A 27,930-nucleotide genomic window follows, 5' to 3' on the forward strand; every position below is an offset into this window, starting at 1 on the left:
TCATTACTCTGGGTAATGGGGTCATAGTAGTGTCAGGGTGATAATGCTGTATTTCTTCAGCTGACATAAAAAGGCAGAGAATTTCAAGGCATCCAGGACAATAACACTGGAACTTTTTGATGCTATACACACCAAAAATGTTTATGTGGAGGCACACGAACTGATGCACAGCACGTCTCTAGGAGTGTAGTTTGACTGAAGAAAGGCTTCAGACCTTTTCCTCTGCCCTGTTTCACCTTGAACAGCAGTGCAGCTTAGATCTGACTCAGCCTAGCATGAGAGAGCTGGAACAAATGCCACTATTGCACAGGAACCGTTAGCTCCAAGCTACTTTGCTGCTGCAGACAATTTGCATCAATTCTTACATACAGATTCCCCATCCCCCAGTCTACTCTAATTGTGTAAATTTATTAAATTGTCTAAATCACCTCGATGCTTTAAAAATCTCAGACGTGAAGCAGATACGGCAGCCACCAGAACATTTTTCTTTTACTTAAAAGGTCTTGCCTCTATCTCCATCACGTGCTGCTATTTCTTGCTCTCAACACTTACATTTAAGTTTCTGGTCTTTTGCATCTGAACAGATTTTGTCCCTTATTCCATGTAGTTTTCATGATTTTGCTAAATAATTTAAAGGCTTATAAAATGAGCTCTTTGCTTTTAAAAATCCTTTCACTGTAAGCCAGAAATAAGCAGCAGCTTTCAATTTTTTTCCTCCAAGAGGCTTTAAGTCCCTCAGGTCTTTCCACTTTGCTTTTGCTGTGAATCTGTATTTTAAAATACCAGAAAAAAACCCAGCATCTTTGTTTTTGTGAACATTCTGGCTCAACGCAAAAAAAAAAAAAAAAAGAAAAAAGTTCAAAGTTCCCATCAGCCAGGAAAGATAGAAATTTCCTTTTTCTCAGATTGCATTTTAATCGGTATAAAATGTCCTTCATCTCCAAAGAATCCAGATTTTCTTCATTTTACATGACAAAAAGTAAATACCAGGAATCGACACCCTTCTACCCTGTGATTAATAGATTTTCTCTGTTCTCTGAAAAAAAAAAAAAAAAACTTGGAGAAATGACAACATGGAAAATCAGGGATTGCTAGATTATAATCTATAACTATAACCTGTGTTACAGCTCATTAGGAGATGGGAAGATGGAGGCATCTGTCAAGTCTGAGGAAACAAATGTCCTATCAGGGGAGCTCTGCAGCTGAAGTAGGTGTGAACTATCACTGCTTCATGATATTTATTCTATCCTTAGTTGTCCACTGGCACTTAAGCTTCTCTCCTTTGCCTCTGTGGATGCTGTTTCTTAGTCCTGCTGGCAAAAATTGTTTCTAAAAGATAAAGCTGAGAACCTGCTGGGGGAAGGGTCGTTCCTCCTCTGCCACACACTACAGAAGTTTCCAGGAACACCACAACACTCAAATGAACAAAAGTGAAACATAACAGGATCCAGGTTCAGGCACAACACCTGTCTATACTATTCAAAGAGCCTTTTATTTACATCTGGAAGTGGCAGTAAGTTTTTGCTTAGACCTTCTAAAGATAGAAGCATTTGCCCATTCATGTCAGACAAGGATGTCTAAGGAATTAGTTGGGAATTCAGGCAAAAACATTGAGCACTTACCCAGTACAGACGAGAGCTAACACTAACCATTAGCGTAAGCACAGGTTGTCTCAGTATATAATATATTCACCTTATTTAGGTTCATAAAGCATGCTATGGTCCAGAGTTTAGGAAAAAAAATTATTTCACAAGAGCAAAAATGCTAACTTGATGGCTGTCGGGCAACAGGCGACTTTATTAGAATATAAGCAAGAAGTGAATTGGGTGCATTCATTGCAAACCACTTCTTGCCTACAGAACAACCCAAAGGGAATGAATACTCACTGGCATAATGTGGCACATTAGGGGCCGTATGGAAAAGTTTATGGATTCCATGCCCACAGTAGCTCCGAACCACTGAAAATCCATTTGCTTGAGCGTGTTTCTGAATAATGTTTCCCAGTTCTCTGTACCGAACACCAGGTTTTACTGAAAAATTAAGAGAGATACAGATGGAAATTTATAGAGCTTGCTTTCAACATAACTAACCATCAAACACCATTCAGGCTAATATCTCGGTAGCACTCATGGCTTGTATGGCCATCTGCTCTCGTATGCAACTTCCTATGATTACTTAATCCAGCAAGTATATAAAGTGAGTGCAATAACATCAGAGAGGGAGGAAACAGTCTCATATAAAAGAGAAAATGAGAGAGAGAGAAGAAAATTCCTTCTTCACAAGGACACTACTTTCTTCCTTTTGTGGATGTAAGTGCTCATACATTAAAAGGATGTTGAAGTTTGAAATTAAAGACAACAAAAGACTTTCAAAGTACTTGATAACTTCTCATACGCAGAGTTGCAGTGCTTCTTTCGATGAATGTATGAACAATGTTTTAATATACATTTATCTCTCTACTACGTGAGAAGTGCACATAAACAAAGAGGAAAAATGATTATATGTGAAGGACCAAGAAGGGCGGGGGGGAAGACGGAGCAGGTATCTCTACTCTTACACAAGATTTTTAGTGGCAATGCTACAGCAAATAAGAAATGTTCATATGCAGCACTAACTTTTTTGACAATCCTTTTAGGCAGCCTTAAAAGTTAAAGGGTTTGAAACAGATGAAAATGGCGTGAAAAATTCACTTTGAGCCCTTGGACAAGGGAATAATAATACCATAAAAGCAACAATGCCTCATCCATCAGCTAATGGAGATGCATACCAAAGGCAACCTTGAGCCACTAAAAAGAAAAAAAGAATGTAAATGCTGTTTCAAGATCATTCACAACTCCCCAAATACATGCTCTGCCTTCAGGAGCCAGATGTTGTGTGGTTATGTAGAGCCATCTTAAGCAGAGTTCACATACGTAGCTAAAACTTTATGTGAAGCAAGCCATTTAGTTCAATTCTCTGCTAATGTAAACAACTACAACTTAATTCAGTAAGCTGAATTTACAGAAAATAACAAGAAATTTAGATCACTGGAATGTGCACACTTTTCCCAAAATACAAAAAAGAGACACGGTGGGAAAGAGAGGAAAAGTTAATCTGCTGGTTTTGTGCTAAATAGTTGTGAAGTAGTACCATCTCCTTCGGGCCTGACAATACCAAGCAACTCATCTCAAGGCAGCAAGGAGCCCTCTGCTTCTCTCTCTCATACAACTCTCCTAGTTAGACCTCTGCTGGTCCAAGAAATTAAGATGATTTAAACAGGGGAGAGGCGATCCTTTGGAACAGCTGACGCGCTGACAGAATTCCTACTAGCAGGGAATGTCTGAAATCTATTAAAAGCTGTTACAGCATCTAAAAATCTGGTAAAGAAAAATTACACTGAGAATTTAAATCTCATTATAATGAACACAAAGGTGAATTTCTGTCATAGTCAGGATATGAAAGATAAGAGACAACACATATAACATTTGATATAAACTACAGGAGCAAAGATAAACATTATTCTGATTTACCTCCGAAAAACAAAGTGCTCATTTCAGAATAGTAATCCCACATAAACAGGTAATCTATATTCTTCACAGCTCAACTCTGCAGTAGCTTCTTGGTCTCACAATGGATATGCAAGTCATCATTCACATGGATTTTTGTCTTTTCAGCTTGGCTAGCTATCTCCAAATTCTTAACCAAAGTAAGTTCATTGTAATTTTTTTTTTCCATCTACTTTTGGTTAAATGCAAGTTTAAAGCCTTCGTATATAGCACCTTAAACTTCAGTTCTTTAGAGGCCATGAAGTGAGTAAATTTTATTGGGGATTTTAAGAAGCTGCAGGGTATAAAAGATACAGAGGATACAAATATTTCCAGGGACTTGGGAGATTTTTGTTTTGTTTTCTGTTTGTCTAAGAGAACTAAGTATATTCCTTTGTGAATGAAGTTGAACATGACATTCTCTAGCTACCTTTCTGTCTCATCGTATGTCTCAATGAAGCTGTCCTGAGTTATATCTAAGCAACATAATTAAAGTTCTGTGGGTACTGAAGGCTACAGATCCGTCTTCTCTGTCATACTCCCACAGTTGAAAATCAGGAGCTCATAATTAGCTTTATGAAATAACCATCAGGTTTGGCAGGGGTAAAGAGATATGTTTAAGTGTTCAAACAGTGTTTTACCTTATCAGTTCGTTGTGCAACACCATACAAGTTATAAGAGTAGGAAGCCATACTTTGGTTTTTCAGAACACACTTTGTTCTTCACGTTCTCTAAACTCCTCAGATCCAGGATGACTTATTCATCCAACTAATAGTCCGAAAAGGCTGTTTCCACGTAAATATCACCATATATGGATCAGCTCAGCATCAATTACATTTTCCTTGTCAACCCACATTTCAAATAAAAGTTGCAACCACCACCCACAGAACTGTGCCATTTGAAGAATCACTGTATTATACAATATACATCATCTGCCGGTGACACACACTAACGCTTCTGTGTTCTACAACAGAAGTCACTCCCGGCCAATAGCAAATATGAGCACTCATGTTTGAGAACCAAAACCATAATGCTTCAGGCCCTAGCCAAAGGGTTTACCTGCATCGATTGCTTGCATTAGGCACTCATAAGTTGTTTGGACAAGCCTCCTTGCACCCTCATCAACTTCTCCAACATAAAATGTCTCGTTCAGATCTCCATGGTAGCCATTACGATAGACAGTAATATCCACTGCAAAGAATACCAGACATATTGTAATATTAGCACTGCATTTCTCGCTTCTTGCCTCTTGATTTGTGAAAGGACAACACACAGATGTAAAAATGTAGTATTGTAATTGTGAAGTTATAAGATTACTTTGGAAGAATTCCAGATGTAAACTCTTCCAGCAGAATCAACTCTCTCATGCTTATCCTGTAGATTCTATAGAATTAATTAATAAAATAGTGTTTCACTGGTCAATGGTTTGATTTCGTTTAAAAAAAAAGAAAAAAAAGGAAGAGAAAAAAACACACTCTAATGCAACACAGACACAGCAAGCTTATGATTGGTTTTCTACGTAAATATAAAAACAGGAAAGAGAAGCTCTTTGCTCCATGGTGATTTACCTGGTTAAAATATTTTCTTAGAATTAACTCCAGTACTAACAGGGGGAAATTAAATTTAAAAAGGTATGTAGTCATGTTTTAACCTGTATTTTAACTTAGGTAATTGCTATGCATGTTTAGAATAGTAAGTCACACCTTTGCAAAAACTGTAATGCCAAAACCCATTGATTCCAGCCAAAAAGGTAAAATTTCTTGAACGTTAAATACACAGCAGCTTTCCAATATTCCTGACTAAGAAAAATACACCAAACAACGTAAAACTTCTTCTTTTTTCTTTCAAATTAAAGTATTTAAACATTTAGTATCAGGCAAACAGCAAGAATGAAAAGGGCATGCTTAAACAACCGAGGTCTAGAAGAACATATAGTAAGTTTAGAATTATATTGCAGCAAAACTCTAACTTGTTTGCTTTGTGTATGAAGTTGGTTGTAAACCAAAAGTGATATAACTCATTCTTGAAAAATAGCAGCATATGCAGAGGGGAAACAAACAAACAAACAAACAAACAACTTTTTTAGTTTAACTCATTCCAAAAAAAAAAAAAAAAAAAGCTTTTTTGGATTAAGAAAATCCATACAAGATGCTTGTTGCAAATAGTCCTTTTATAAAACATAGGAACAGGCCTACCAGTTTAGACATAGCTGTCATCTATTCTAGTATCCTGTCTCTCATAGCAGACGAGTGGAAAAATTAAAACCTGCCATCATATAGTCATTATATATAGTAAACACATGCAAAATAAATTATATTTGCATATCAAGTTGACTTCCTGTGGTAGAATGGGTACTTTCGTGTTTAACAGGCTTTGTCAGTAGCCCGATAGGTCTAATAGCTGCTAGAGTACCAAAACCACTAAAATAGTTATTGAACTGCTATTAATGAAGAAATCCACACGCAGACCCCCTCACAGGTAAATAGCCATGAAGGAAACTGTACTGAGCAATAATAGTTTAGGAATATGGCATATGAGCCGCTTAGAGAGACCAGTACAACCTTTATAGGAAAACGTGGGGAAAAACACATTGGTGTCAACAGTAAATCTGTACTGCTGGCAAATATTTAAAAGAAATTAACACCGCATGAGAACAGTACTGCCTGTTGTGGATGCATGCATGTTCAGGGTTACACTATACTCACTGCATGATTGCGTGGAAGTACTGGAACATTTTGACTAGTGTACACACCCAGTAACGTAACAACAGGGCTGTATAGAAGTCAGCACCCTGCTAACTTATCTGGATAAGTTTCTTGTGAACTGTATTCAGAGCTCCTTCGCACAGTGTCCAGACTACTTGCTGCAAAGAGGCTATCTCTGTAGGCCACATGGTTACAAGACTTTCTCTTGATGCTGCCAGATTTGGCCAGAACATCTCACTTTGCAGAGAGATCAGCTCTGTTTAAGAATCTGCTCCCAGGGAGCAGTACGATAACAAAATGTTATGAGGCCCTGCTCAGAGCAGAAGATTGGACTAGGCATCACCTGCCAGTACCTTCCGAATGACGTTTTCCTGTGATTCTAAAAACTTGTTTTGGACTCTGACATGTTCCCCTTTTGCTTCCAGCAGGCTAAAAAGTTTTAAGTAAAGAGAAAGATGGGCACTTCCCTCTTGTTCACTGGGCACAATCCCTCCAAAGTGCTTTTTCTCTTTCTTCCTTTGTACCCTCTTTTGTTCCTTCTTTTAAAGAGGCTTTTGAACCACTACCTTACCAAAAAGAAGCCTACAAGACTTGGAAGCCCACAGGGAATGCATGTTCAACCCACAAAACATGGACCATTTTGTAACAAGACCTACTCAGCTACAAAAAAGTAAACTAGCTCTTCCTCATCAAAACAAAGCAGAAGGCTCAAAGCTTGGGCAAGTGCAGTCAGGGCAGGGATTTGAACAAAGGTATGACTAAAGCCTCTTATAAAAGGTGTTTTCTAGTGGTGAGGTACAGCGTTCGCATGCAAATAGCGGAAAGGTAAAGCACTGTGTAGATGAAGCCAACCTAGTAAGCTTAACTGGGCTCCTTAGTTTGGAGTCCAGCAATGCCAGAAAAGCTGGCAACAACAGAGAGCTGCGCAAAGGCACCGTCTTTGAAATTAAACAAAGATAAAGGAGCTTTGGCCAAATGGTTACACGTATGCTACAGCTCAGAGCTATCAGCCAGACCAAACCTGACCTAGAAAGGGAAGCAATCGTGATGCTTGTTCTGAAAAGACTGGTACCCACAGCACTGAGCCGTAGACTTAGTAGCTATTATTGCATGTTAATATATATCAAATATCTGACAATCTAAAAGGATTCCAAACTGCTTCTAGAGGTAGGTCAAACCTTAGGATACGCTGGGTGTTTATTTACGCATAAGAGAAAAGCAAACCAATGCAATAAACAAAGGTGCAAATGTTTGTACAAAACAAATGTAATTAATTTTTACTGCCAAACCAAGAAGAAATTAATGAGAAAACAAAAAATAGTCAAGTAATTTATAAAAGTATCGCTCACCACCCAAGAAGGTGTAAGTACCTCAAGTACCATGACCAAAAAGCAGTTGGTACTGTTAGGCTGTGCGATGCTCAAAAAAAAAAAAAAGGCTATGCTTTTTAATATGCACGTATACAATGCCTCACCATTAGGATCCTCTACAGTTGTTATAATCATCAGGTCTGTAGCAAAATGTTAAGGATCTAGAGCCATCTGATTAAGAATTCACACAGAATTAATCCAGTTGAATAACTCAATAAACATTTTATTCACTATTTATACAGTCTGGAACAACTGGAACCTAGCCCACAAGTGGAATACTCAGGCACCATACTAATGCACAGACCAGGGTAGAAGAATTGTAAAGCTCTTAAAGCGGACCAAACTTTTGAAATTATTTTATTAAATAAACTCATTAATTTAAATATGTAAAGAGCAGAGGTTAATTGGTAAACGAGAACAAAAGCCTCTCTTAAGAAGCTATTCCAATCACGTTGCCTGCTAGTGAAACCTCACCTTACTGCATGGTTTAACTGGATAGAGGGTAGAAACGTTGAAGGTTAATTTTCATAGCACTTACCATTAACAATATCTCCCTCCTGCAATGGCCTCCTGTCAGGAATTCCATGACAGATCACTTCATTCACTGATGTACAACACGACTTAGGGAAATTATAATAATTCAGAGGGGAAGGATAGCAGTTCCTCGCAATACAAGCCTAATGTAGAAAATACAATTTACACTTTACATTAGTAAGTTTTGTACAAATAAAAACCATATGCACAACAGCTTTACAATAAGAATGATAGGTTGAAAAGCAGTGACTCTTGAAAATAAGATTCTTGAAGCATTTTTTGGCATTATGGTATTTTGTTATGCTTTGCATTTCTTACCAGAAAGAAAGTAAAGCTACTTTTTAATTTTTTTCTTCTCATCTTTATGTTCACCTACCAAAGCTGAAATATTTAGGTTTAAAACAATGCATGGCAATATTTAGTCAGTTAAAAAACCAGCCATTTTCAATGACTGTTTTTAAGCACCTGGTCTAAGGCTTTAAGTGTTTTTGCAAAACACACAAGCTAGACAAAATAACATTTAGCACCACTCTCTCACCCCTAGCTTTAAAACCTTAAGCTGCTTCCTTTGCACTCACTTTAATAACTTTTTTTTTATTTTTGCAAAACTGACACATATATTTCACATGTACTTACATATACATACATATATGCACTATGTGACATACCGAGCAACTCTGGAAAAATAATACAGTGTTAACTTTCTTTATTTTAAAAAAATAATACTGTTTTAAAACTGCAAAGTACCACTTAGGGATATCAGTTGGCATCAACAATCTGCCATGCAAAAGTTTCCAAAAACTGCTGAGGAGGGATAACACCATTTTAACTACTAGTCTCTCACATTAGACATTATGCATAAGCAAATAATTTAGTGTTTAATGCAGTTCAACAGAAACCTCTGGCCTAATCAAACCAGAATAAGTTCCTTACAATCTTGGCTCATCAGCTGCCAATGCAAATAAAAACAACAGCAACCAGAAAGCTCTCTAACAAGCTTAACTATACCAAAATCATTGCCTTCCCCACGGTGTACACAAGTATCCTCAATGATCACTTTACATGCCTTATAGAGAAGAAAACAAAGAAAACCAAAAATTACACCATTCAAGTACCTATGAATAGTTAGGCCAGGAAAATACTTGAACATTTATTTCAAGTACTTCACTGGATTGTGGCTTTAGTCTGCCTGACTGCATCCAACATCTTGCTTCAATTCTCTCTCAGGCTCCTCAGTTCTGATTCCCAATGATAAATAATTAAACTTTCTCCTCTGTTTGTCTTAACCAACACCACAGAGCACAAAAAGTCCATGGCCTACATACGATGTTCTTTATATAATGGTATCTGTGGAGCAAAAAGGGTTTAGAAGAAAGAAAATTATATGACGTTGACCGAGAAGACAGGTAAAGAAACTTAGAGGGAATCTGAAGCTGGAAATCATGGAAGGAGCTGATACTGAGAGATGCCCCAGAGTTCCTACCTCATTTTGAATCTACCATTGCACTGTAATGTATTTCTAACATCTGCACTACCCACTAGCTTCAAACTGGGAAACAGTTCAAAATAAAGAAAAGGAATTCATGCAACAACAAAGAAAACCACACAACTATCATTCAAAAATAAAGGGATAGAAGAAAGCACCTTTAAATGTCGGAAGAACAATAAAATAACCTTACTAAATGGACAGCGTGATCAATTTCTTCAGTAGTTACACCTGCTTTCACCATCATGGCAGCAACATCCAATACTTCTCTAGCAAGCTGCAAATGAAACAAAAGTACTGATTTAAAATAAGACCAGGACTACTCCCTAGAAGATTAGCAACCCATCTTCTACAGTTACATTGAGACTGCTAAGAAAGCTGGGTAGACTTGGGCTCTAGAAAGATTTTGAGATGTCTACAAGTTATATTACTAAGCCACCTCTGTGACACTTCAAAATACACCAATTAAGACTTGGACCACAATTCCCTTGAATACCATAAACGTAAATCAGACTACCTAAATACATTTCAAAGTTTGACTTTATGCACAAGGAAGTGATTACAATTGAATAGCTCTTTTTCAAAAATTGGTAGGGATGGGGCTCTGTTTTGCTTTTGCTTTTTAGTTTTTACTGAGTACTAACTTTAGGAGAGGAAAAAGTTCTGTTCTCATTTATGCACTATAAAATACATTCTTACAGTAACAACATTTCAGTCACGGATTATCTCACTAGTAACAACAAAGCCAGAAAACAGATAAAGTCATCTTTCTGCTTGCAAAATAGTTTTGTGAATTGGGAGTCACAAGGAGAGAAAAAGCAAGAAAATACCAAATTTCCCAAACTATTTTTCAGTGCTCAAAAGTGGTTTGAAAGTTTGTACTCCCAAATGTGCTGTCACAAACTGGTAAAATCACTATAGATTCTTAAAGAATAAAGGCAGTTTGTAACAAAAAACCAAAACCCCCTTACCCTACACACTACTCGCATCCCTTCTATATCCTCAGACGAGAGTATTTTTATTTGAGAGGTTCCTTTTAAAGCCTGTTCTGATTCAGACATTCCTGAAAGATAAAAAGGGGAGGAGGAAAAAAAAAAAAAGAAAGAAAAAAACCCACATTATATAGAGGAGCGATTGCTACATGTGTCCAATCAAGGAACTTACTTAGCTTACAATGGCAATAAAAGTATGTATTTTCTCACCACAGACTAAAGTAACGAACCCACCAAGTCATAGCGTTATCATCATTACCCAGATTAATTTGAATTCATAAGCCTTCCACAATATCGTAATGCCCATGTGTGCTCGGGATGCCTGTTCACTTACTGCATAAAACCACCATGTCCAGCTAGTCAAAACACAACCTTACAAAATCAGATTTACAGGGAAATTATTTTATTAATAGAAAAGTCTTTTTTATTTTTTTTTTTTAGCTGCTTTGGCAGTAATAAATAGTAATAAATAATACTCTAGAAGAGCCATAAAGGGTTATATAAGCTTGTGAATATCTCTAGTTGTATTATTGCAATAATCAGCTGATGAAAACATATAAATTCTTCCTACCAAATTCTGTGCAAGCTCAGTTTTATAGTTGAACAACCCCCTAAAAGACAGTATTTTGTGTTATTTAAATATTTACATTCTGTAAAGAATAACTAAAGAATGGCTGAAGATTTAGAAATAATTCTAACAGACTTTATAGCACCTTTTTTGGGAAACGCAAAGGACCAATACCGATATAAAAAGGGGAAAATACCAAAACAAACCATGTGGGGGAAGAAGAGGTGGAGTGAGAAGAGGAGGTAAAAGAAGAGGTTCCCTTCTCCAGTATCTCCTTCATGCTTTAAAGGCTTTTTCAATTAGAAGAAAAATAGAAAGCAAACATAACACTCCATAACTGTGATTTGTTTCAAGTTACCTAGCGGGTGATCAGCATAATCCGGTCGCTGAATATAACTTGGCACAGGTCTCGTTGGCGTCTAAATAAATCATAGTGAAAGCTCGTTAGGTTGCAAGAATACTTCTTATAGTTACAAAAACAGAGACTCATGCAGCAAAATTAAATACAGTGAAATATGGCTAATTCCACTTAGAAAAAGTTGCGAAGTACGCGAACACTCCAAAACAGTTCCAATTTTAATTTCTCAAAGATTCTCCTGTTACTATTGCTTTCATATTATACAATCTCTTAATAGCCAACTTCACAGCTTTGTAAAACTCAAACTTTTATGTGTCAAGTAAATGAAATTGATTTTATGACATATTATCCCTGTTACACCGTAGTGTTTATTCTGCTACTTTCCAGACTGCAAACACACCGGTTCCAAATGCATCCTTCCTCTCTCTGGTTATTAGTGTCTATTAGCAAGATTGTTATTTCTAATCATTACCCTAGTCATTAGCACTTATTATTATAGTTTCATTTGCATCAATCCTACAGGAGTCAGAAGACAAAAAAGCAAATGTTCAGCGATAACACTACTAAATTACTTGGCCAGCGACATATCCAAAACACCCGTTCTCCAACGACACTAACAAACACACATGGGCTCAGGCTCTGTTAATCTGTTCTCTGATGAGCCTGTAACAGATGGAGAAGACTATAGAGAGGATGCCACAGGGGCAGCATTTCTAGCACAGGCCAAGTAGAAAAGACACATGTAAATAAAATGACATTATTCCTCTAAAAACTTTGGCTTAGTCCATGTACAAACATGTACCAATTTAAAAATACAGCTATACTGAGGTCATCTTCTAAACCCACCTTTCACAGCTGAAGATGTTACTGACCTCAGTTATTCTTCACCATTCCGGAGATCACTATAACCTCTGTTCCTTCAGCAGAGCTGTTCACCAGCTTACTCACCAGGTTATTTCAAACCATTTACGTAAAATAATATAAACCCATTTATTTAAATTCTAAATTAATTCACCTGAGTTTTTTCTCAAACAGACCGCTCCATTATTGGTGAGAACAGTAAACAGCTACGAGAAGACTTCACCTGAACTAGCAGCAGCTTTTTGCAGAATAAATGTCAAAATGTACAGCCAAAAGGTATGCACTTAAGCCCGTTACGGATGCATGTTACCTCACAGGCACTTCCTTCATTTTAAATATACCAAGAGAAAGATCAAGTTAAATCAAAATGAACCACAATAAGGACATAGTCATACATGTCCTTGCAATCAGATTCAGATTGTTTAAGAAGCTTTCCTTTCTCTGCTAAAATGTGGGAGGTAACCAGGTCAGGACTGGTCCATTAGTTGCTACAGAACATAGCAGTGCTGAAGTACGGAGTGGCACCCATTGCTTACCAGTGGATAGTGAGGCCTGAGTTTACCAGTATATCGATAACCAGACCAGGGATTTGTGTTAACGTCACCTTCCAAGGTCCAAGAGGAAACTTCACGCTTAGCCTTTTCATCTTCTGAAAAGACAAAAAAAAAAAAAAAAAAAGAAAAAAAATTGCAGCGGCAAAATCAGTCCTACTAAGAACAAGAACTGTGGGGTCCAGAAAGTGACTTAGAAGCACGTAAGTCTGGATTTGACTCTTCCTGGCATTTTAGATACTGATATATGAAAGCATAAGTAGCAGTTATCATTGTGTTTTGCCTTTAAGTTTTTCACATTCAAAATTCGCATCCTGCCAACGCTATCTTTATTCAACAGCAAACAGGGGAATATCAGGACAGCAGTACCGAATGCACAAACAAAGTGTAATAATTAAGTTGCTCTCCATTTGTAGTGCTAAAACATAGTTCTGTGCTTGTTTTCATTCTTGGGAAAAAGCATATTTCTACAGAAACACTCATTATCCCTGCAATTAACACTCTTGTACTGTAGATGAATGTTCCTTTTCTGCAATTTCTCTTAGCATTCTGTGACAGAAATGACCTGGGGTGTGAAGGAGAGTATCCAACTGTTAGTTTCAATAAATGGAGCCTGCTACCCCTCCAGATCTGATGGAGGGAGTGCGGGTGCTGCCACTTCTGCATTTCAGGACAGGCAGTGCGTGCACCTGACAAGATGGTCCCAATCTGCTGAAGGTTCCCAGCTCTATCAACCTTGTGAAATTCATGTCTGATGTGTCTGACAGTCCAGTGACTGTCTTCATTCACAAATAACACAGTTCTAACAGGGCAGATTGCAGGTGTTTACATAAAGGATTGAAGCAAGTAGATCATGAGCATTACCAAAAGGAAAAATATTTACTCGGGAAGAAGAGGCAAGGGTTAAGAAAGAGCACGGCAGCATTAATCTTTAACTCATAACCTGATAACTTAAGTTTGTTTTCTCTTTTTATATCTCACAAGAATGAAGAGATGGCAAAATGTCTGCCATAGCAAGCCCTAACGTGAGTTCCTCAGAGTCTCCATGGCTGACATCTGAGCCATCTGCTCACATAACATTCAGTTTAGATGAACCACTGAGAAATAATAATTTAAAAATCCAAAGTTTTAATGAAGCGATATTTTGGATTCCCTTGAGATGCTTCCGTAGTTTGTTGCATCGAGGTCTTGAGGGCTATCAGAACTAAGCCAGCTCAGCTTGGGCTCAGCAGTTATCCAGGAAGCCAACAAGATCACGGATTTAGTGGAATCATAAAAAAATTTGCTGTCAGATAAACAACAGCATTAGAAGACTGCACCAGAAGATTACTAGAACTACTAACAAAGACAGTTTCACATCCATGCAGGTACGAAGTAGTAGGATACAGAATGCAAGTGTGAACTATGAGACCCCTACATTGGGAAGGCAGACAGAAGGAAAACATTTGTAATTGTCTGTGCTACTCCAACCTATTAACCATGCAACATTTATCATGGAAAAAGGAGCTTTATTGGGCTTTAGGAAAGGAGTAGGTAAATTACTTGAGAATTTGAATTTCTGCCATGCCACTTACTTTTTAATCCCACCTCCCTTTTAAGCAGGGCTTGATGAAGATGGACAGAGGGATGGAAGGGAGGAGGAGGCAAGGGGGGCAGAACTTGTGTCTGCTCTCTCTTTTTGTTTGTTTGGTTTTAAACTCATGGATTATTTTTACTAATTAGGTAAGGGAGAATCTACCAGTCTACCAGTATTTTTGTGCCGGAGCTACCAGCTGTAACTAAGGCATACAAATACTCTTATTACCTTCAACTAAACTCAGCAAAATCCTAGCTATGATACCTCCTCCTACCAATGGCTGCATCAGTGCACAAAAGCATTTTCTTTTCTTTTTTTTTCCAAAGGGGTACACCCCAAATGTGCAGAACAGCTGCACTCTGACTGGCTCGCTTGCATTGCAGCAAGTGTCTAATCACAAAGTCTTCACAAGAACCTTCCCCACTTTACTGCCTTTTACTACATTAGACATCAAAATGCTATGATGGAACAAGCCTGGCAATGCCTTATAATAATGGTTTATTATTCTCCTTGCCCTTTATTTCAGCATCCCTCTTTCTCTGTTCATATACCCAGCAACGTAGCTCAAGGAATACTTCATACAAATAGAAAAGGGAACAGAAACAGAGATTTCTGTACCACTGTCTCTGAAATTTTACATAGATCTTTAGATTACCAGGAACTGGACAAAATTTCAGATAAGCGCAATCCAGTGCCAGATATCTTGCAAAAATCCATGCCATTCTCAGACACAGAATCACAGAACAGTTGAGGTTGGAAGGGACCTCTGGAGGTCATCTGGTCCAACCCCCTGCTCAAGCAGGGCCACCTAGAGCCAGCTGCACAGGACAAAACAAATTCAAAACAATATTAAAATGGATTAAAAAAAATGTACTTACTTGCTTTCTTGTGTAATAACTTGTGAGTGGCCCAGCTTCCCTTAAAGCATTCCTAGAATTGCAAACAAAACATGTATATATATATATACGTATGTTTTAAGTAGCATTACCCTGGACAGACATGCCATCCCCACAAAACAGAGAAGCAATTGTATTTTAAAAGAAAACTAGAAGAATGATTTTATTAACCCTTGTAGCAACATGCAGTAAATAGTACTGTAACTGCTAGTCTTAACAATAGAAAATATCACATTCAACAGCTTATGAGCCCGAATAGACAGAAAGCATAGCCAAACAGACGCACCCATCACAGTGAAACACACTGATCTAATCCTATCTACTAAATATTGTCCCTTTATCGTTTTAATGAGTAACTAAACGCCATGGTTGCTCCAGGTTGGCTGAAACACAAGAGTCTATCTCCATACCAGCTATTACAGCATTGCAGTGGGCAGGATGGTCCTCCCTTGGCTCCTACAAGAAGCCATCTCCTCCTGCTAATTGCGTCCTTTCTGCCTCCTTCCCCAGCACAGGAAAGCAACAGAGGCCAATCAGCACAATCACAGGGGAAAAAATGGAATAGATTAAAGGGAAAAAAGTGAGGGCTACTGAATGGAAATAGGAAATGAAAAAAAAAACAGAGAAAGTTGAAATGGAAATCAAGAAACGAGTGACTGTGAAGGAGGAGTTTGTCTTTTTCTCTTCTTCCCAAGCACAAATAGAGCAGCTCATGCGACAAACAATGAATCAGCAAAGGGGCAGATGGAAATGGCTGGCAGCTGGAGAAGAGTAAAGAAAGACTAAGATGAAGGAAAGACATGAAAAAATGAGAAATTTAAGTAGAAAAGCTGCAGAAGGCAGCATTAAAGGTGATCCTTTAAGGTGCTAATTAGGAAATTACTTGGTTTTGTAGCAGAAAGTCTAATTCAATGGCTATGTGCACTCAAAACAACTATTAGGAAACAGCTAATTCCAATCATTTACAATAACAGCTGAATTTCTGAAGAAAGAGGCAGGAAGCAAACTGTTTTCCTTTATAAGAAAAGACAATACTAATGCTGAATCATCGTTGTAAAACTACCATCCAGAGCCAACAACTGATTCAACCTAATGTATACAACAGTCAACCAGTCCAAGACAACAGCTCTATAAACTAAGCCTGGTGTATAACGTTCTACCCCTGCTTCACAGTTGCTATTGAGCAGTCTTAACTGTCTGCTCCTGTAGAGCCATCTTCTCCCCATTTTCTCGTTAGTCTTGCAACCAGTAGTCATCAAATTGTATCCACAAGACCACAGGAAAGTGGTGCACAAGTATGTCTATGTTCAAAGAGACCCTGTTGTGTCCTATTGCCCTCATTACCAAAACCAGTTGTTTGTTGTCTTCTCCTACGCCATATACTCTAAGCCACCACATTCTCTGGACTGGGCAGTTGACATGCCATGGTGCTACATAAAGGTCTGGGCAACAAGAGGCTTTGAAACCAAGACTTTAGATTACCAGAGAGAATGCCTTTTTGAACAAGCAGCAGAAGGTTTTACTGTCATGCTTGTATAACCCGCTGCATACACAGACCTTTGTGCTGCACTATTATCCATTGTCTGTTGGAGAGCTGGGAGAAGAGGAGCAGGTTTTAACTGAGGCCTATTTTAAAAAAAAAAAAAAAAAAAAAAAAAAAAGCTAAAAACCCTATTTCAAGGACACTAGAAGCACCAGTATGGTTTTAATCCCCTTTTAAACACCAGGCCTCTGTTCTGAAGTCGAAGAATGATTACAGAACTAAAGACTTAGAGCGGCTACCAAGTCTGCAAATCTAGAGTCCACTTCTTGGGATATAAAGGAGCATTTGGGGAATGAAGACATACATCAGCTGCGGTAATTACTGGTTGTAGTTCATTCTCTCATTTCCCCATGAAATTTTGGAGTGTATTCTCCAATGTCACTCCTTTCTCCGATGCCAACAGTCTTTCCTCTTTGCCAATCCATAATGAGAAAACACCAGGCAAACACCACACTTCTGGCAGTATCATAATCTGACAGGCTCCATTTTGGCATTTTATTTCCTGCAGCTGTAAACAGCCTAAGAGGATCCTGCATAAGGCTGCCATATGTCTTGAGTTTTCCCAGACATGTTTCCCAGATTTTACTTGCCCCCTATTTCCAGAGGAACAGCAGCTCTGTCAGAACTCCTACAGCACAGCTCCAAACAAGCTGCTGTACACCCGGACATCCCAGACACGTGCACTCTATGCACATCAACCCACTGCAACAAGTACACACAGCAAGTCCGAAGCGTTTTTTGTAAGCACAGGCTATTACACATGCAGTGTACAATCAATGAATATCTCTGTCTTGGTCTGACACTTTTGGAAGGCGCTCAAAGGATATGCTGCACATCCACCTACAACCCATGTATTTCGTGTAGGATCAGTCATATGCTTCCTGTAAGCACTGGACTTACTGGGTACACACAAACTATTTATATTCAACAACTTACTGCACAAGCACTACATTGCACATGCCCGCAGAGCTCTGCCTTGGCAATTCCAGATAAAAATATGGCAGCTGTCATCTCATGGGTTGAAGAATCATAGCTCTGGCGACAAAGCACTACCAACGTACCACTGCATATTGCAAACACCCTCACCTTCTATACAGCAGACTTCCTGACAAGCCATGGAAGAAAGCCACTCTTTCTCTCCATCTGGGCCACTTTCTGGAGAATTTTCTGGAGAAAATTCTGCTTTTCGCTGAGCCTTCTCTGCTGAGCCTTCTCCTCTCAGCCTTCTGCTGAGACATTTACTTCAATCTTCCTATTATCATTCCTGCCTCTAATGATTCTTCCATGTTCCTATGCCATATACAGATTAGGACAGAAAAATTTCAATGATTAAATAAACAAAATCCAGGGAAAAAATATCCAGGGTAACTTCTACTATTACAACAAAGAAATTAAAGAAATTTTTTTCTGATATGGTTAAAAAGGAACACGTGACCTCACATGGCTCTATTTGAAAACATTTATTAGCTTCAGGGGGAAAGTACACAGGAATAATATGAATTTGGAAGACTTCCTGGATTTCGTTTCAAACACTACATTATCCATTAGTATGTCTGATATTAATATCCCCACCCTTCTCACCTAAAGCATTTTTCTTTTTATTGCATGTGTTTTTTATATAGCAATCAAGACAGACTTGGAAACACTGAAGAGGTCTGTACAAGAAGAGAGGTCAAATGTATGACAAAAAAAAAGGCAGGGCTTGGAGGGGTAATTCTCAATTTGTTTAGAGCAATCTTGGGTACAACTATTCTATCAGCAAGAGAAATACAACTGTGATTTTTAGACAGAGGCCATCAACATATTTAAACCTTTAACAACATTTCTGGCTTCCAGCCATTCTTAAGCCAATCCCACCGACTCTGTGTTTAGAGACAAGCTCAACCCAGTGTTCACCAGAACCTGTGCATTTACCAAAAGGTAACCAAAGGCACAATCAGCATGACGATCTAGAAAGATTGCTCTTGGACCACCTTGTGGAAGCCACATTAGGTCTGTAAATGATTTTTACCTTAAGGACTTGGCCCAACATCTATTTACTGGTTGAAATATTGACAGAATCATGCAGCATAGCAGAATTTCTTTTACAGTAGAGTGCATTTTCACTAGGAACACAATGATCACTACCAAATACCTTAGGCTTTTTTTTTTTTTTTTATTAATCAGCCATTAGAAGAACAAACCAAAACCCTTTAAAACAGTTATTGAGCTATTTAGCAAGGAATTTTTTTTCCTATATTTATTGTCATCTTTACAGTAATAACAGAGAGCTTCTTATTCTTTTGGTTCATATATCCATGGAACGTGATTAAGAAGTAGAAAAGCACAGCCAACTGCAAATTCTAGAGGAGAAAAGGGTGCTAAACCAACCAAGATTAGGATGTAACTACAGTGCAAACCTCTGTATAGCACAGACTTAACCAAACTAGCTTTAAACAAGCTACCCAACTACAGGAAGCTATGCAGGCACCACAACACAGAATTCAAGGCATACTTATTGATTGTGTTTCTGAACTGCCGTTGCAAGGTAGCAGCTCATTTAAAGTTAGCTCTGCCAACTCTCCGTCAGCGATTTCCAGCCTTAAGGCTGACACTCTTCTTCAGACTCCCCTTCCCCTTCGGGTACTGCTGCTTTATACAGCCTGGCATTTGACACTGTAAATACACCTATCAGCAGGTATGCAAAAACCACCGCACTGTACAGTTACTGAGAACTCCAACTCGTGTCCAACTTCCATGAAATTACCCCTCTCCATCCACTGTGCTCATCATTTAGAGCCACTGTGATGAATTTCCAAAAATACCTATTCTACAGCAAAAAAAAAAAAAAAAAGACAGCTGGAACAGAGACTGTGGGGACAGACTGGCTGTCTTTTTGCATGTCATTAAACCCTGAATTGCAATAGGCAAACATCTAGGAGACTGCCAAGCCGTACATTGTATTTTAAAATATTCTGAGCAATTTTTTAAATAGAATTTAAATATGTCCTTTGGAATGTAAAATTGTTTTGGGCTTAATCTGAGATCATGTGGTTTTGCTTAATGAGAAGTCGGTCTTAATCAAACCACCTTGAAAGTATGCAAAACAGAAGACAAAAGAGCTTAAGTACAGCATTTAGCTTAAGAAAAATATCAGGTTATCAGTGATACATATATTTAATACAATACAGATTAACCATACATTTTATCCATAAATACAAGTATGTTGAGGAATACAATTGTTAATACATTTGATGTTAAAATAAAACAGTTGCCTCTTTTTAGCATGCTGAACCCTGTTCTTCTAGGCATGTGGTACAAGCCCACAGAGACAGCCTCTGGCCTGAAAAACTCAGTACAAAATTCCCAAACTAGCCTAAGCAGCATAAATGACTAGTCAGTTTTTCAGAAGAGCTGAATATGCGTTTTCAGATTCAAATCCAAGGGAAGCACCTACATGCAGCACCTTGGTATCAGCAACGTTGGCTTTCTCCTTCATCTAAAGATTGATCTCACCCAGAGACTGCCGGGTCCCACAGGACACAGCCCTTCCTTTGAGGAAGGGACTGCATTTTGCAACTTTTCAGATTTACAGAGATATACCAGTGATTTTTTTGAGAGTAGCAAAGGAACAACGGACCTGAGAAATTCAAACCGGACTGTTCTTTCAGTATATTGAACACTAGGTCAGAATACGAGTCTATAAGAGTCTGAAGTTTTGCTTTTGGAAAGTTGTGAGGGCTCAGCATTTGCGCCTCAACAATAACCAGGCACTTACCACAGACACAGGTATTTATGGTGATTTATAGGCAATTAAAAATGTAAGCTTCCTGGTGAAGGAAATCTGTCAAAAGATCTTCTAGAAGGCAGTATCTGCAGAGTGCCACTTATACCAAAAGAAACCCATATGTGTTGCAGTTGGATCCAAGCAGCAGGTTCTAGCCTATTTTAGGTACAGCAAAGAACAGTGAACCAAGAATGAAATATGGCACTTATGTCCTACAGTCTGACACAAGAGAGGACAAAAAATAGTTTCATCCAGGTCCCACTGCTCCCCGCTCCCCAGCCCCAACACACTGAAGGTGAAAGGAAACAGCAAAGTGGGGGATGCGACAACACCACTCCGCTCTTCGGGACCACAATTTTTCACAAATTACTGTGATCTTGAGTATGCAAAGCTGTCAAGGGCCCAGGTCTGAGTATCAGTGAAAATGTGCCTCCCAGAAAGCAGTAAATCAGCATACAAACCTACTGAGAAAACAGAGCAGCATTTCTTTCCTGTCACTGGAATTTAACAAGTCATACCCCACCTCAAATGGAAAAGAGCCCCGTCGGTGCGTATCCACCATTGCAAGAGAGATGCTGCTGCCTACTGTACAAGTTCAGAGAAATCGTTTCCCTTCAAACACCTAAAACACGTGTCCAACCACTGCTCACGTGTGGCAGCTTCACCATGTCACGGTCCTCACTTTTGACTCTGTAACCAGATCACCTGATATACCTGGGCCTCTTTGGGACTGCCGAAGCAGGAAGGGACAACCGTTCTTGAGTAAGCCAGAACCACTATTCTGATAGCCATCTGTGGCCTCCGCCTCTCCGAGAAAAAAAATGCAGGCCAGGCCACTGACTTTATAATAAGAGAATGTTTCCAGTATGTGGCTAGAAATAGATATTTCTGAATTTGGCTGGAGAAATGCCCTCACACCACAGAAAACCTCACGCTACTCTGTTTCGTCTGAGACGCATATAAATAGTATGAGAGGAAGTTTTCATGAAAGCAACACAAAATTATTAATAAGAGATCAATTTACAATTAGAAGGCTATTGTAAGTTACAAGAACAGTTACTACAGTCCCTCTGTTTATCATTCAGCAGCTTGTAGAAGGCATAGAAGAAATGCAAATTGTGTATTTAAACACAAAATGTTTATGTATATTACATAAAATTTACACACAAGTGACGCGTATGTAGAAAGGCAGATTTCACAATAGCAAATTCATCCTTAGAGTAAGAAGAACAACATGCTTAAGATGTGATGCTGGGCATCCACGTTATTTCCATGGTCAGAAGATACAGTGAGATACAGTAATTCAGTCTAAGATGATAAACACACACAACACTATTAACTCTCTAAAAAAGAGAAAGCAAGACAGTGAAGGAAGGTAGTTGGCAGTGACAGTACCTGATTTACTAGCCTAAATGAAGATATTATTAAAGGTTAACAGCAGACAGAATCCCTCAGCAGAACATTCCCTCTCATTACACCTTGGAGTGAAAGAAAAAAAATAATGCTGGGGTTCAACACACCACCTCAGAGCTCCTCCACTGCTAAAAGCCATCTTTACCCCATCTCTATTACCAGTTCAAAACCTCCCTGCTAGCCCCGGACTCGGCTGCCTTGGCCCCCTTTCCACCCATGACCCACAAGCACAACAGTTATTCAACAGCTGTACCCAGTTCCCAAGGTGCACAACCCCCAGAGATAAAAGAGTGTTGGCTCAAAGGAATTTCAGACAAACTACTTCAGCGTAAGCATTTTCAGGGCATGTTGTTGAGGTGTCCTTTTTGATGCAGAAAGGAGGAAAAAAATAAATTACCTGAATAATGCCCTTTCTCAAGGAAAGGAGAAACACAAATGATAAATCCACTGGGAAAATCACTGTCTTGACACAATCTACTTGAAAAGTTCTCTACATGCAGTGACGAAAAATAATGTTTAATCAATCTGCTCATGACACTGAGATTCTCAGTCCTATACTGCCTGCATTAGTTTTTCTTAACAAGTTGTATGTTACTATTTATAACCCAAACACATTGCTCCATACTGGTTACCTTTCTGCAGTAATTCACACTTTTCTATTGTTTATTCTTAGCATTGGAGAAAATAAACACCTACAAATTTGGTTTTAGCTCTGATCGGAGTTTTGGCTGTATAAACAAGTCATTGTAGGCATCCAAGCAAATGAATTAATGTAGCGTGCATGTCCGTACAGATGCTCTTACCCCTCAAAGAGACGCCAGGTAGCTTGTCACTCCCATCCTGCCCTCAGCCCAGAGTAAGCGCCTGCATACTGTAGCTAACACTGCTGCACTCAGTAAGGACGGGCTGACTTTACGGCTATGCCAAACTGGGCCACAACGGGCAAGCTTGCTCTTCGGCAGCATGCTCCTGAAGCCCTGGTATTTTCTGATCCTGCAGTGCACAGCTTTGGGGAGCTAAACTAGCAGAAAATTTAATGCAACTGCTTTTCATTCATTAAAAGAAAACCCTGAAACCCCCCGAAGTGGCTCACCAAAGAACCAGGGCCAGCTTAATGGAAGGGGTCGACACCTTCGCCCTTGGAGGGAGGGAATAGGACTGTGCCAGCTATAATGCAGGCTGTGCTGTGAGGTGGAATAACATCCTAGGTCCACTCACTAGCTTATCTAACAGTTATTTATGCATGTAATACCACAATGGAAAGAAAACCATCAAAGAGCAAACTTTGGAAAAGTTTTGCAAATGCTAACGAGTCCAGTACAGTCAGCTGAAACTTGCTGGAAGTTCAGAGAAAATTTCCTGGCTTTTAAGACCCCTTTGCCTATCACGTGCTTATTTGAAGAGACAGGCAGGTTGTCAGAGACACCTCACCTCCCTTCCTGACCGTGCCCACAGGACACCAGTGGAGCACTGCAGTGAGTCTCCTCCATCGCACGCACCAGATGATGGGCAGAGCTGGAACCTCGGGGCAGCCCATGCTGGGCCCCACCGAAGGCACCACGGGGGGCTGAAGGTCCTTGCTGCAGGCTGAACACAGGGACTCTTCTCTCAGTGCATGACATTTTTTACACGTCTTGAAAACAGGCTGCCATTAATTTCCTTCTCTCTTCTGTAACACATGTCGCCCCAAAACCTTCAAAGCACCTTTCATATGGGGAATAACTGTGCTTACCTACTTTCCTGATCAGGACAGTGAGGAAGGACAACACACCCAAGGTCACTCAGAAGTAAGATGACTGGGATTCCCAGTTCAGTATTTTATTTTCTAGGCAGGACAGCTTTACAAGGATGTAGTCAGTTATCCAGCAGCCTATTTTAACAAGCTAATAAATATTTCTGGTAATTCCCCTTTTACCTTACAACAGCAGCAGATATTTCAAAAGAATTAAACCTAATATAGAGATAACAAGAATCTCTGCATCCTATATAAAATTAGCCGAGTTGGGGATGGGATGGAGGAGAGCGAAGATGTTACTAGAACTCCTCACATAGGCTTGTTTGGTCTGTTAACAAATGGTTTTGTCATCACCAACTAATATTGGTATATGCTGAAGATGTATTTATGATGAGTTTTACATCAGACATGTCAAAACGGGTAGTAAAATATAGAGAAAATCCTACAGAGCAGCTATAAGCACCTCATGGGAACTAGAGATACAGAATCGTCAGAACAATTTTGAGTTGCAGTCGGTCTAATTTAGCATGGACTCCCAGCATCTGGCACCAGAGACTTCAGGGGAAAGTACCAGAAACTGTGCAGAGGGTGTGTTACATGCACGTGGGAAGTTCTCCCCTGGTCCTATGCAAACCATAACTATCAGTTTACATCCTGACTCAGAAAAAAATTTGTCCAATTAGTAAGCTAATCCAGCTGATGTGACTGAATGATTTCATCAAGTTTATCTACAGAACTTGCATGTTTTTACCCTGAACTATAATTCTGACAATGAAGTTCATCAATTGTCTCTGAATTAAACACATACTTCCTCACTGATTTTGAGAGAAATTACACATATGAAAAGTTCAAAGGATTAGGCTATGTATTTTACTGTGCATTTTAAAGTTATTAAAAAGAACAAACAAAAACAAAACCAAAAAACAACAAAAAACACTCAACAGCCATCAGACAGTCCTTTCTACTTAAATTAAAGATCAAACTGTATTACCACTGTGGTAATAAGTGAGGCTAGCTGAGGCCTACCGAGTGTGTTTAACAGGAGTTGACGGTTGTATGACAACTGGCCTAACTTGAATCTCCCTCTTTGGTACCTTTAAAGTAAAATTACCAAAGACATTAAAAAAAAGGGGGAAAAGAAAGAAAGAAAAAAAAAAAAAAAAAAGGAAGAGCAGCAAATCATTTTCCCAAAAGCTCGTATTTAAAGGAAACAGAAAATTTGTTTTCAGAGCAACAAGTCTCCCGGCGTTTATCAAAGCCAAGCAACTCCAGAGCCAGAGCTGATGCAGACACAGAAACGCACACGCTGGAATTTGATGAGCACGTCTCGTTTTGTCCAACTAAGCCCTTATTGGGGGGGGGGGGGGGGGGGGGGGAGGCGGACCACCCAAACCTTCAGGCAGAGAAACAGCCGTGCACCCTCTCACGACCGCTACGGCTGCTCTGCAGCCATCCCGTCCCGCATCGCCCCCAGCCAGGGCGGCAGAGGGGCTCCCGCCCCACCCGCGGCCGCCGGCCCGGCACCCCCCAGGCTCCAACCGCCCCCCGTGAGGGGGAACTTTCTCTGGGGACAAACGGCGGACCCTCCTCTCCCCGGAGCCCGCAGGGACCCCGCGGGCAGGGAGGTAAACCCGGGCACGAAGGGCCGGGCCCGGGCGGCCGGGGGCAGGCGAGGGGAGCTGGTTCCTCCGCCTCGCCGCATGCCCGGAGCCCGGCCCCCCGCTCGCACACCGGTCCCATTTGCTGACTGGAAATCTCATTCCGGTCCCCCGCACCGCTCCCGTATTTCCCCTCTGCGAAAGGAGAGGGCTCCCCGGAGAGGAAAAACCCGGCCCGCAGCGTGGGGACAGGCGGGCTGCCAGGCGAGCCGGGAGGGAAGGGGAGCGGAGCCGCCGGCAGGGCGGGGGGGGCCTCACCTGAGAGCAGAAGTAGGAACCCTGGATGCCCAGCTTGAGGCAGGTCGGGCACTGCAGCTTGGCCTCGCTACTGCAGCCGGCCGTCTCGCAGACGCGGGTCTCCACCGCCGCCATGCTGCCGGGCTGCCACAGGCGCGGCGCGGCGAGCGGCGGGGGAGGAGCCGCCGCCCGGAGGTGCCGCCGGGCGGGGAGAAGGCGAGGAGGGGAGGAGCGGCGCGGAGCGGCCCTGAGGGCCGCTCCGCGCCGCTCCTCCCCTCCTCGCCTTCTCCCCGCCCGCCTCTCCCTCCGCGCAGACGCGGGGCGAGGCGAAGGAACGGCGGCCGGAGCCTCAGGTGCCCTTCAGGCACCGTAACCTCCCGGAGAGGGCAGGGAGGAGAGCTGGGGCCGAGGGCTGACAGGATCAGCCGGCGGGTGGCTGAGGTAAGAGGAGAAGCCAGACTCCTCGTTCCCCGTCTCCCCTCTTCAGCCGTTTGGCACGCTGTCGATCAATTAATCCGTAAAAGGTGTTTAAGATGTTATTTTTCTTCCTCGTTGCCATTACTCCGCAGGATGGTTTCGCTGGAGATGGGCGCCGGAGTTAACTGGCGCGCGTTTCCATCGGACGGGACGGAGGAAGTTCGTTGTCTTCGCTTCTCCTGTTTTTCGTCAGTGAGGCCGTACCCCAAATTTTTCAGGCATATCTTCTTTATTACGGAGTGCAGTGTTGGTCTGCAGGGCTGTCTGTGTAGTTGGTAATAATTCTTTTGCTCTGTTTTTAGCACTGATTGGGAGGGGAGGGGAAAGCCCATCACAAATTCAATATTCAGTAAGGCAGTAACTAAAATTAGAAAAACAGGCTGCAGCGTCATGGTGGTATTATCACAGGAAGGATGCTGGTTTTCTCCCTGGAAAGAGAAAGATTAGATACCAATGATCTGTCATAAAAATAAGTGTGACTAAACATACGTTTTATTTCTCCCATTTGCATGGGTTGATCTCAAAAAAGATACTACCTGTGCCTACGAAGCTAACTGTGCTTATGTTCTCTGAGTATTGATGTCGAAGCTATTGTCAATATGTGCTAAAACATCTCTAACTTAATATCCAACCTAAACAATTCTATGATTCTGTCACTGCAAGACACTTTTTACTGGTTCAAGAGGAAGCTGCTTTTTAAAAGAGCATGGAGAGATGCCTATTGAGTAGGAGAATAACTGCAAAAGACTTCGGAGTACATATTTGCTAGATCCAGCCATTAGTGCTGGGATCCCACTCCTTGTTTAAATCTCGCTTGTTTTCCCACTAGCTGGCAGGCACAGCCTATGATTTCAGTCAAAACTTCGCAGGATTGGCTTCTTTCTTCCGGCTTCAGTGTCATTGCCTTCGATGAAACTACACCAATCCTTATTCTGATCTTAGTGCACAAAGTATTCTCCTCATTTCCTGGCATCCAGATAACTCCCGGGAAAGTACGGTTCAAAATCCAAAATATAACCTCATCATTTTCTGCAATTGTGTTCTATTCCCTGTGGTCTTCTGGCCCCATCTTTAATAAAAAATATTTATATATCTCCTAGGCTTAGAGATTAAGTGAAAACTTCCACTTATTAACTCCAGAACAGAAAAGCATACATCCTATTCTTTTATCAGAATAAGTGTATTCATATAAACATACTTGCTATCTTACGACAACATAATTGGTAAAAAGTGGCTAAGTAGCCCGGCTGATTACAGGACCCAGGCGACAGATAATGAAGTATCCGATCCTGGTTTGTTACGTAATAAACACTTTCACTGGCATGGTCAAACAACAGAAGGAATTTGATGCCATGTTATTACTGAAGTGTAATTGCAGGTGGGCACCTGTCTTTCTGACAGTTCTCACCTTCATTTCTCTAGTGTTGATAATACTTGTATCCGCCTATTATTCCTAGAAAGAGAATACTGTGAGAGTGAGTTAGGAAACACTTCTGGATGCTTGTAAAATACAAAGATGACAACTATTATTTTGTTCCGTGAGTGAAAATAGCTACCTATTGCTTGATGCAGCTCATACTGTGATGGCATTTAGGTCCAAATTCTGAAGACAGGCAACCAATTGCCAACCAACATCATTAAATATCTTTAAAGGACACATTCACAAACCTAAGTCATTAT

At 40.3% G+C, this 27,930-nt stretch overlaps 1 protein-coding gene across 2 annotated transcripts in view; it reads right to left on the reverse strand.

Moving 5' to 3' along the window:
- Positions 1-25,946, reverse strand: part of METAP1 (methionyl aminopeptidase 1) — a 28,795-nt gene extending 2,849 nt beyond the window's left edge. For both annotated transcript variants that reach the window (XM_082314963.1, XM_082314962.1), the window contains exons 1-9: positions 25,795-25,946; positions 15,404-15,455; positions 12,935-13,047; positions 11,538-11,598; positions 10,591-10,682; positions 9,813-9,896; positions 8,138-8,276; positions 4,584-4,715; positions 1,887-2,030 (exon numbers count right to left, since the gene is read on the reverse strand). In XM_082314963.1, the coding sequence (XP_082171089.1) occupies positions 1,887-2,030; positions 4,584-4,715; positions 8,138-8,276; positions 9,813-9,896; positions 10,591-10,682; positions 11,538-11,598; positions 12,935-13,047; positions 15,404-15,455; positions 25,795-25,908 (931 nt within the window). In that variant the 5' untranslated portion in view covers positions 25,909-25,946. The remainder of the gene's footprint in view (positions 1-1,886; positions 2,031-4,583; positions 4,716-8,137; positions 8,277-9,812; positions 9,897-10,590; positions 10,683-11,537; positions 11,599-12,934; positions 13,048-15,403; positions 15,456-25,794) is intronic.
- Positions 25,947-27,930: the final 1,984 nt, after the last annotated feature.

The sequence above is a fragment of the Platalea leucorodia genome, assembly GCF_965183815.1.
Source record: "Platalea leucorodia genome assembly, chromosome: 6".
Lineage (NCBI taxonomy): Eukaryota > Metazoa > Chordata > Aves > Pelecaniformes > Threskiornithidae > Platalea > Platalea leucorodia.